The following is an 11909-nucleotide window of genomic DNA, read 5'->3' on the forward strand; positions in this document are numbered from 1 at the left end:
AAGGGAGGTAACTCGCCACAAATAACTTACCAAGTGGCTTTCATTGTCACAATACCCCCAAAGACTATTTAATCCACCAGAAGTAGTCTCTTTAAATTTTCTTCAATTTGCCATTTTTTTTAAAGATACCTAAATATTTAAATATTAACAACAAACTTATATTCAGGGAGGAAGGACATGTAAACCTCATACTCTTATACATGGAATCTATATCCTTTAACATTAAAAAAGAAACAGATATGAGGGCATTTTTTCTCTTTTTTCCCCTTTAAAATAAGTGTTTGACTACATTTGAATCTAGGAAAGAATGGCGAATTTTTACTTGAATACATGTGTCAGTAATAATTAGGGGGCCTCCGTGGTTCAGTTGGTTAGCGCGCTAGCGCAGCGTAATGAAACAGAAGGCTCTCACCAGGCAATGCGGTCTCTGTGAGTTCAAGTCCAGCTCATGTTGGCCTCCTCTTCGGCGGTTCGTGGAAAGGTCTTCCAGCAACCTGCAGATGGTCGTGGGTTTAAACCCGGCTATGCCCAGTTTCCTCCCACCATAATGCTTGCCGCCGTCGTCTAAGTGAAATATTCTTGAGTACGGCGTAAAGCACAAAAAATTGGGTGCAATATGTTATCTGTCCTGCTCTAAGAGTGTACACCTGCTCTTGTACACATGGGGTAAACATCACCCAGACACCACAGAATACACAAACACCAGTCCTGATCTAACATTACACGCGCTGATTTGTAAATACAAGGTAGACACCGATGCCTTCACTACCATCTGTTCTGATCTAATTTTGCAGCTGCTGATATATAATTCTACTATGTACCTTCCTCTTTTTGTGACTTCTGGGCCAACTGTACATTAATCTGAATGTCCTGTGCACATCCTACTGTGTACCTCACATTAGTCTGTGTCGTCTGTGCACACCCTACTGTAAACCTCACATTAGCCTGTGTCTTCTGTGCACACCCTACTGTATACCTCACATTAGCCTGTGTCTTCTGTGCACATCCTACTGTATAACTCACATTAGCCTTTTGTCTTCTGTGCACACCCTACTGCATAACTCACATTAGCCTGTGTTTTCTGTGCACACCCTACTGTATAACTCACCTTAGCCTGTGTCTTCTGTGCACACCTTCCTGTATACCTCACATTAGCCTATGTCTTCTGTGCACATCCTACTGTATAACTCGCATTGGCCTATGTCTTCTGTGCACACCCTACTGTATAACTCACAATAGTTTGTGTCTTCTGTGCACACCCTACAGTATATCTCACATTAGCCTGTGTCTTCTGTGCACATCCTACTATGTACCTCACATTAGCCTGTGTCTTTCGTGCACACCCTACTGTATGACTCACAATAGCCTGTGTCTTCTGTGCACACCTTACTGTATAACTCTCCTTAGCCTGTGTCTTCTGTGCACACCTTCCTGTATACCTCACATTAGCCTGTGTCTTCTGTGCACATCCTATTGTATAACTCGCATTAGCCTATGTCTTCTGTGCACAGCCTACTGTATAACTCACATTAGTCTGTGTCTTCTGTGCACACCCTACAGTATATCTCACATTAGCCTGTGTCTTCCGTGCACACCCTACTGTATAATTCACATTAGCCTTTGTCTTCTGTGCACATCCTACTCTGTACCTCACATTAGCCTGTGTCTTTCGTGCACACCCTACTGTATATCTCACAATAGCCTGTGTCTTCTGTGCACACCCTACTGTATACCTTACATTAGCCTGTGTCGTCTGTGCACATCCTACTGCATAACTCACATTAGCATGTGTCTTCTGTGCACACCCTACTGTATATCTCATATTAGCCTGTGTCTTCTGTGCACATCCTACTGTATATCTCACATTAGCCTTTTGTCTTATGTGCACACCTTACTGTATATCTCACATTAGCCTGTGTCTTCTGTGCACATCCTACAGTATATCTCACATTAGCCTGTCTTCTGTGCACATCCTACTGTATAACTCACATTAGCCTGTGTCTTCTGTGCACACCCTACTCTATATCTCATATTAGCCTGTGTCTTCTGTGCACATCCTACTGTATAACTCACATTAGCCTGTGTCTTATGTGCACACCTTACTGTATATCTCACATTAGCTTGTGTCTTCTGTGCACATCCTACTGTACTCTGGGCAAACCATACTGTATATCTGACAATAATTTGTATATTCCGGGCACACACTACTGTATACCTCACATTAGTTAGCATCCTTTTACCTACCCTATCTCTTGCCTAACATTATTGTGTATGGTTTATACTATCTGTACTTTTTGCAAACTCTTCTCACTTTCGTCTGTCTTGGAATACTGTTCATTTTCTTGGCACGCCCACGACATATCGGTTTGATTTCTTAACAGAGTCTATCGTGTGTTTTGCAAGTAGACAGCCATTCGTCCTCTCCATTTTTGTTTGTGTCTTCGATGCACACACTAATGTAAACACTTCAGTTCTTTATGTCGTCTAATCACACCCTACTGTATGCCTTTTATACATAAGAACTTACTTGTAACACGTAGGGGAGATATTTGTCCACCGACTGCTGCTTCTAAGTCCTGACATTCTTGCACTGTTTCTTTCACAGTCACCTGTCTAGGAACAACTTGGTCATGTTGTACAGAAGCTAGAAGCTTCTGTCTGCTGACCTCATGTTTCTCCAGTTCTGATCTTACCCCTTTCAGCTGGTCATCAGTTCTGCCAGAAGAGGAGAGAAAACAAAGAGACACAGTCGTGTAGTGATCTTGTGTCCGCGCAGTTATAAGAATGACATGATGTACTATTCCTAGTAGTTTAGATCTAATTTTGTCTGGACAAACGTAAGATTGAACATTAGATATATCTCACACTTGAGTCATGTTTTGGACAACTACAGCTTACAGAAACACATCTGCTGACAATAGTCGCGTGCGCATGTATAACAAACATGGGGAGGTATAACACATTTATACATACGTTTTGGTGAAGTCCGTGGAACCCTGTCAACAAACAGAATTGAGCCTACATATAAAATCACGTAAAGAAGAAACAAATACCTCTCCAGAGACACACAGTACACAGGCACCCATGGCTTTTACCTACAACATTTAGACCATTCCCTGATCTTATACATAACCCACATCAGCTCTCAATTCCGCTTAATAAATTCCATTGTGCTTCATACAATACAATTTCCCCTTATTTGCAAATCTATTTACATACAAACCTTGTTTTATTTAAAAAAAAAACAGCAAACAATATTTTCTTTTTGACATTACATGTTGGTACTTTATTGCTTTAATCGGACCGATGGGTACCACTGAGCATAATAAAGCTGTTGAACTCAGGATCTAAAACTTTAGCAGATCTGGCAGCATGAGGTGGATTTGAATACCTGATCACAGTTCCTAAGGGTGGTTTGGTTCTTAGGTAACGTCTGTAGTAGAGGCAACTAAACTAATGTTAGAGATTGTGACTTATATGCTTGACTTACCTGCAAAAACTCCACGTCCATTGATGCTAATAAGTCTTTGGAAGCCCGTACTATCCTCTCCATTTCCTGAGCCTGTAGCTGTAAATGTTTGAATATGGCGCTGCACTCGACACTCCACTGTGAATAGCTGGTTTTTAAGCCATCTAAGGAGTGCTGCCTCCAGGCTTGTAAGGCTCCCAAGGCTGCACGATAAGCCTTTTCTACCTCCTGAGTGTGAAGCTTCTGGTTTTCCTGCGAAACAGAAAATTCGTTCATTACCTCATCCAGACCTTTAGAACTGCGTGTTCAAGAAGTTATATATGTATGTGTAAAAGGGTGAACTATCTGCGCCACATAACAATGTGTCTCCGGGGTGGAGGGGATTTCCCTTTAATCCAGTGATGTACATGTAAGTGTCTACTCAAAACCCCAAAGGTACGTCGGTCAACCTCTAAAAGGGTCGTGCCATCAAAACTGATGCTCCGAGCATGATGAAGCCTTAGATGCTTCCAACCTCAGACACCTCGGGCTGGTTTAAACACGAACGTTGTCGCCCCATCAGATCAAATGGTGTACGTGTATATATTATAGATATTATTATGACAGCGTATGATGGGCGATGATATATCAAATGAAGTTGTCTGAGTTGGGCATATCGCGTGTGTGTCACTGAGAAGAAAGTCATAATAATGATACGATAGTCTGATCAGACAAGCCAGAAATAATTAAATAGACTTGTCCTTTACACAAATACATCAGCGCATCAGTCCGTGTATTCCACTGTTTAAGTTCTGATAAAAAGTCGTCAATATTAGAATTTAACTCTTTAATTGTAATCTACATATATAATATGTGACAAAATAAGCTTTAATAGCAATATTCTACATAGCCAAAATGAGCCACAACAACATGAGATTGAACAGGTGTCATGGAAAATACCAACCTGTATCTTACGGTGCAGCCTCAGAACTCCTGACAGTGATTCCTTAGTTTCCCCAAAGACTTTCTCCAGTTCATTAGTCCTGCTCAAAACAGCTGGCTGTAATGGAAAAAAAAACGCTACATTAAAAAAATCCGCCTTTCAAATGACTCACTACAGTACAGGACAAAATGTCCCATTCTTCAATACACATTATAAATTTTAGGTCAGTAAACAGTTCGAAATCATGCCATATTTATTTTGATTATCGACTTATATACTAGCATGGTACACGATTTAGATAGTGATTTAAGTTATTCGCCCAGAACATTCCTTGCTTCTTTCTAACATCGTTGAAAACTGTTTATCACTTTTCTTTGCATGATTCCAAAGTAATTTTGAACTCACACAATTTCTTAGTTTTTCGTGGTTTGTGTTAATAGTCGTTTTGGGAAATGACCACACGAGTATTGACTCCATTTCGGTTGATGGCTGATATACGAATATCTTTTTCACATTACCTTGTTATTCTCAGCTGCTGATGGTATATCCCGCATAGCGTGTCCCTGATGCTCAACCACACACCCCATACAGATCACCATCCGACACGGTTCACAGTACAAGCCGAATGGCTGACCATGTCTCGCACACGACGGCTGCTGGGTTGATTGGTGGTCCCTGCTGACTTGACCCTGTGAGGTTTCCTGGGAGAGGTACTCCTGGGACGAAATCAGTTGGTGACGTTTCAGAGGGCCCCTCATTGGGTGACAAATAGCAAGACAGTCCCCACAGTAGAACACACCACAGTTGGTACAAAATTTGACAGCTCTGACGTGATTACCTTCCTCACACAGAGAACAATATGGGATGTCATCCTCAACATTTACACCAGATGAGAACCTCTCCACAATTTCTGCTAGATGAAAGTTAGGAGGCAGACCAGCCACACCTTCTTTCCCCAGACTGGTCGATGCCCGACACAAAGGGCACGCTATCAACTGATGAACGTCCTCATACCCAGTGCTGCCGGGGCTCTCGTTTGTCTTTACATGTTTGAACTTGCCAGCATACGAATCAATGCATTCCCTACAGAAACTGTGCTGACAGGGTAGCATTACTGGTTTCCGGAATGTTTCCATGCATATCGAACAGATGAGATCATCATCCCGCTTCTGCATGCTTTCGGCCATTATTGGTTGTTTTTTTGTTGTTTTTTTTTTGGTTTTTATTTTCCTGCAACAAAAACGGTAAATCGCTCAGACAGGCACCTATAAGAATGTTCCTATTTACAAAATCATTAACGTTCAAGACAGCACAAAACCTCCATCTGTTCCCGTGTTCCCACAACACACTGAGTACAGTACTTTTGATCGCTATTCTCCAATTCTCGTTTAAGAAGCATTAAAGTGTCTATACATGCACGAGGAGAGTATGCAAACCTCGCTTTCCTGAGAAGGAATCCATTCTGTTCAGTTAGAAATTTGGCCATTCTTCCTTTTATTGCGCTTTTTGGCAAAAATCTGGTCAGGCTAATTTGGGCAGAGGTGTTTTATAGTAATATTCGATAGATATATAGCTCCAATCCATAATTAGCAAGTCTGAGTGCAAAAACGAGATTATCGCTATTTAAATGTATATTGTCTAGCCAAGCCTGTTGACTACAGTGTCTATGATGGTAACTTGACCCTATATACTGTATGATAATTGGGCCAAACCTCTGGAATATCTCTATCTACAGAAGTTTATACAATATATAACAGATATAATCAACACGACATTACTAATAGTGACACGAGCATTTCTTACTTATATTAAAACAGTTATAAACCAAGGTCAAATTTTGTATTCCAGCTCCCAGTGTTTTTTTTTTATAAAGCACAGAAGTAAAGACTACAATACACCTGCTTATCAATCAAGACGATTAAACCGTAAAATGTTGACTCCGTTCCAATGTGTGAAGTACATGACCGATTAGATACAGCGCTATAACAGGGACAGCCTGTCATAGCACCGTATCAACTCAAAGCCTGGGTTGGAGATATGTTTATTTATTTATTTGATTGGTGTTTTACGACGTGCTCAAGAATATTTCACTTATACGACAGCGAACAGCAATATAGTGAGAGGAAACCCACCACCATCCGCAGGTTGCTTCCAGACCTTCCCACGCACGGCCAGGGGGAAGCCGGCATGAGCTGGACTTGAACTCACAGCAACCGCATTGGTGAGAAGAAACTGGGTTATTGCGTCGCGCTAGCGCGCAAACCGACTGAGCCACGGAGACACCCCCAACCCCCAGGAGATATGTAACTCATGTACACTGTGGAAGGTCAGTGTCCATTCTATCTGCACACAAACAACTCCAGCTAATATATAAGCCGACCTACATGGAGTATACGGCTGTCCTGACTGGCTTAGGTGTGTCAAGTTACACACCCCTTTATTGGTAATCAATGGGCGAGGTTGTAGTGTTTGCTGAGTGGCACGTTAATAATCCATGTAGCCTTTTAGTTCTGTTACATTGAAAACCCTGTCTGCAGTTCAGTGCATACCTTAGGTTTGAGCTCGCCTCCAAGTCGGGAGACCTTAGACCTGAGTAGCGTCATACCAAAGACTTCGAAAATGGTATTTCTTACTCTTCAGCTTGGGATATGAGAACATGTACATCCTAACCATGATTTTTTTACTGTTAAAATTTTTATATTTGGAGCAGAAAGGCGAACGTTGTAAGTAAACACACAGCCTTCCATACATGTCGGTTGCTCTGGTTATCTACATGTATGTAGGCCCAACCCCAGACAACACGTCAGTGGCGAGCAACGACCTTCAGCAAAACCCTACATAATGCTTCTCAAGTTCAAAGCTTCAGAAAAATACATTAATAACGTACTATCGCCCTGTTTATATTGTGAAAAGATCGACATAATTGGACAGTGTGAACTTGCCCCTAATTCAATTAGTCGTTTTTCTTGAGAAGAAAATATTCCAACTGTTTATAGACAGTGTCAGAGTTTCACACACAGATCGAGAGTAGAGTCTATACAGAGACACACACCCTTAATCGTACGTCGACTTCGTGAGGATGAGCAGACCATTTACATTCTGTATGAGAGCTGGTCACACGATCAAGTAAAGACAACTCCCTCGCCTGATAGAAATATCCCGACATAACAACAGGCCTACCCCACCTTACAAGACTTACCTGTCGCCACTATTCCCACCGTGTTTTACTACTTGATAAAACCGCGCAGATTGAAACAGAAACTACTTGGTTCCGAGAAATAGGTCATCCGAGCAGGGGAGTTAAATCCCTCAGTATGCTTGTACACATTTATACTACATGACATCTCCACAATTGTAGCACAGTTCCCTCAACAACTCAAGAATGTGCACATAATCTTTAAAATGATGGCCATTGCAATGGCCGTTATTTACATAGTACGGCTTGGCAAGCTTGTCGTAAAGGGCGCCTTACCTGGAGCTCTACAGTGAGGGCTCGGTGAAATATACACTCACATCTCCTATATTTGTGTGAGGGACCATAGAGAAATAAGCCTACCTATTTGCCCTGGGTTGCGACCCTTACTTGAAGAGAACGGTCTTGCGAGATTTTCAAGCCCAACACTTCACTTCGGCTCTTCTTTAGAGACTGAAAATCGGGTTGGCCCAGTTTGGCTAACTGGTTGGAGCAGATATGCTCCGAACTAAAATCACAAGGGTGTGTAAATGTCAAGCGATACGCAACATAAAAAAGACGATGATACTTATCGCCATTTGATAACCCCTCTTTTCCTCAGTCGATCTCTACACCGCCAAAGTAGATCTGTACAAACCTAATATGCTTTGCCTGTATTAAGACAATAAAACGTTAAAATTACGACGAAGCGTATATGACCTCCTCTATGGACTGTCTTGTCTTTATAAAAGAGAAACAGGTCATTACCTCGAAAGAAACAATTCAAAAAGCACGTCACCTTATCTCTTCCGCGAACGGTGTCCTGAAAACCTCATTCGCCAGTGTGGAGAGTATCAACATGTGTTGACACTCAAATATCACTGACTTGCCGATGATTGGTGACGGTAAACCTAAAACAATATCTGTGAAAGAATTAACTAACTTGTCAATAAATCTACGTCGGCATCTGACTGTACACTCAGTCAAGGCATCTCTGGACTGAGTTTTTATAACATCTCGGGGCCGAGGAGGTTAGTGTGTCAGCGCGATGCCTTTTCCCAGGGGAATCTCACCAACGCGGTCGCTGTGAGTACAAATCCAGCCTAGGCTCTCTTCCTTTCGGCTCATACGTGAGAGGGTCTGACTGCAACCTGCGGATGGTCGTGGTGTCCCCCGTGATCTGCCCAGTTTCCTCCCACCATAATGCTGGCGGTCGTCATATAAGTGAAATATTCTTGTGTCCGGAGTAAAACACCAATCAAATAAATAAATGAATTCATTAAACATCTCCAGCGCAATTATCAAAAGCTTTACCTAGAGCAATAACATTGTTTTGCTGCAGGACGTCCTAAATCTTTAGTTGTCAGCACTGAAAATGCTGACCAATTCTCCACATTATGATCTTGGGCTTGTTTAATCATGATATTTGGATTAGTGGTAAGTTTTCCACCCTCATGAAGGGAGGAGTGTATTATCCTGGTTCTAAAACCGGGTAAGGGTCATAATGAACAGTCTAATTAACGTCCCATAGCTCTTATCAGCGTGGTTAAGCGTATGGAACGAATAATAAATGATAGACTTCTTTGGTATTTAGAAACCAACACTTTACTATCTAATATTAAATGTGGTTTTCCTCAAAGTCGATCTAAAATTTGTCGAATTGAAACTTTTATTCGTAATGATAAAAAAAATAATGAACAAAACGTGTCACTATTTTTCGACCTTGAAAACGTCACCGAACTACGACGCCGCATGGAAATAAGGTGTTTTAAAAGGCCTCTCAGATATGGGACTTATCGCTTATGATTATTTATCAGAGCTTTCATCTTATCGTCAGCTATCGTCAGTTTAGGTTTTTTGATGAGCAAAAATTACCGTATTCCAGGGTAGCATACTGTCACCAACACTGTTTAGCTTCAAACTTAATAGCTTGTGAAAAACTTAAACATATGGTACAGAAGGTTCTTTATATGTACAGTTGATGATTTCCGTATATGCTACCGTTCTAAAATATGAATAACATCGGCAAGACTGCTGCAGTTTTCTCTCAATAACACCAAGAAATGGGCAGTTGAACATGATTTTAGATTTTCTACATCTAAAACCATCGATATGCATTTTTATTGTAAACGGATCTTCATTTCCACTTCAAGATTTTAGGGTAAACAAGTTAAAATTGAGATCTGAAAACAGATTTTCAGGAGTCATAGATGATAGCAAATTCCTCATTTCCCTCCATGTTAAAATGCTTAAAGCTAAATGAAAAAATCTATGCGTCGAAACAGACATTTGTATGCCAGCCGTCATCCAAGATGGACACTCGAGGTCAACAATCGTAAGGCCAATTCCCAAAACGACGTATAAGTAAGGATCTGAACATAATTAAGGTCGTATATAGCAAAGTCTAGTCTTGACTTATGTACTGAGCGGTCAGTTTTATTAAATTTACATCGATCTTTTGTGAGGCCTAAATTGACCTTGGTTCCATCATTTACGATTCCGCCAGGAAATCGTATCTAAAAATGTGCGATCCTGTCCATGACCAGGGTTTGAGGCTCAGCCTTGGTGCCTTTAGAACCTCACCCGTAGAGAGTTTATACGTTGCGGCTAACCAATCTTTAGTATACAGTAGGTGTGTACAGTATACAGTCCATGAGCTACAAAGCTTACAGTACATCCAAGAAGCCTTGCCTACGACTGCAATGTGTAAATATATGCAGATAGATGATTTGATACTCGTGTGCAGTAATTTATTTAGAAGGTAACGTCAAATAAGAGGATATAGTTCGTGTGTCTTTTCAGGAATTTCCTTCTCAGCTTTTTCCAAAACCTAAATAAATATCTGATCCAGGTAAACATAGGAAATCACATACAAATCCTCTTATAATTCAGTTTTTGAGGGACAGCTAATTCTAGACCAGTAACGTCTAATATATAACAGTTAACATCACTGCAGTGTTGTATTTTTATGCTTCCAAAAGTTTGCAAAACCTATTGTTATTAGCGCTTCAAGCCATACAATCTTGATGTACTTATTTATTTATTTGATTGGTGTTTTACGCCGTACTCAAGAATATTTCATTTATACGACGCCTGCCCGCTTTATGGTGGACGCAAACGGTCAAGCCCGGGAAACCCACGACCATCCGCAGACATACAGGCTTGAATCCCTAGGCTTCAACCTCTATTATATCTGGTCGAATTATTATTATTCCCGACAGTTATGTGATACATTTTATGAGAAAACGACCAATGGTACATTCCTGAAACTTTAGAATGTTTTAGGAAAGTATCTGAAGTTGTGCTTTTTGACATTTGGTGACATTTGGTCGACTGACTTAGCGGCCATATTGGATTTCTTTTAAACTAAACAAATCTTCCTCTCCAGAACCACTGATTCGATAGAGCTGAAAATTAAACTGCATTTCCACAAAGCCTAGGCACATTCAGGGTGATAACGGAAACTTTCTCGTTTGACAATTGTACAAGCTCGCTGTTGGGTGAAAATGTCTTGTGACAGAAAACCAGAGAGAACGTGAAATGAATCAGACGTTCAGGAAACCCACAAAGAGCTCAAAATGTAGTAGATGTACTTAGAAAAAACCCATAGTGAAGACAAAACACATCCGACATACATGTACAAAAAACCCAAAAGGGAATACAAGATGAATACTATTGTTTGTTAGACATGTATCGTTTGACAATTGTACAAGCTCGCTATTGGGTAAATATGTCATGTGACGCAAATCCACAGGGAACGAAATATGCATCAGACGTACACATAGCACATCAAGAGATCAACATTTATTATTTATTTATTTGATTGGTCTTTATATTTTATAAGATTTCACTTATAAGACAGCGGCAAGCATTATGATGGCAGGAAACCCATGACCATCCGCAGGTTGTTGCCAGACCATCATGCTTATGGCCGGAGAGGAAGTCAACATGAGCTGGACAGCTACTGCGTTCGTGAGAGGCTCCTAGCGCGCTAACCAACTGAGCCACGGAGGCTCTCAAAATGTATTAGAAGTATGTACAACAAACCCATAGTGAACACAAACACACATCAGACATACATGTACAAGAAACCCAAAGGGAATACAAAATGAATACTATTGTTTGTTAGACAGGTTTAGATGTCATTTTAGAAAGTGGATTAAGTAACAGTATTATGGTTAATAGGGACTACACTTTCTGAATATTCTATTTTTGTGGACGGCCTATTGGTCGAGTGGTCTAGACGGTGAACAGGTGTTGCTGGCCATTTGGTGCATGACTCTGAAGACACAGGTCCGAAACCCACAGTGGCCTCAGCCAACTTTTAGCACTAGAATCTAGGTACA

At 40.9% G+C, this 11909-nt stretch overlaps 1 protein-coding gene across 1 annotated transcript; it reads right to left on the bottom strand.

Moving 5' to 3' along the window:
- Positions 1–1904: 1904 nt before the first annotated feature.
- LOC135463137 (probable E3 ubiquitin-protein ligase MID2) lies at positions 1905–5601 on the bottom strand. The gene is made up of 5 exons (XM_064740454.1): positions 4910–5601; positions 4413–4508; positions 3491–3721; positions 2974–2996; positions 1905–2715 (listed from the first exon to the last, which is right to left on the bottom strand). The coding sequence occupies exons 1-5, from the start codon at positions 5576–5578 to the stop codon at positions 2496–2498; spliced, it is 1239 nt and encodes a 412-aa protein (XP_064596524.1). The 5' UTR covers positions 5579–5601; the 3' UTR covers positions 1905–2495.
- Between the last annotated feature and the right edge of the window lie 6308 nt (positions 5602–11909).

This window comes from Liolophura sinensis, chromosome 2 (assembly GCF_032854445.1).
Source record: "Liolophura sinensis isolate JHLJ2023 chromosome 2, CUHK_Ljap_v2, whole genome shotgun sequence".
NCBI lineage: Eukaryota > Metazoa > Mollusca > Polyplacophora > Chitonida > Chitonidae > Liolophura > Liolophura sinensis.

What these genes read in the sequence shown, in the direction of transcription:
- LOC135463137 (XM_064740454.1), bottom strand. Translation starts at nt 5,578, where the DNA reads ATGGCCGAAAGCATGCAGAAGCGGGATGATGATCTCATCTGTTCGATA. An exon ending in GGCTGCACCGTAAGATACAG is followed by an intron (nt 3,722 to 4,412) that starts GTTGGTATTTTC and finishes TCTGTTTCGCAG; the next exon opens with GAAAACCAGAAGCTTCACAC. An exon ending in TGGACGTGGAGTTTTTGCAG is followed by an intron (nt 2,997 to 3,490) that starts GTAAGTCAAGCA and finishes GTTTGTTGACAG; the next exon opens with GGTTCCACGGACTTCACCAA.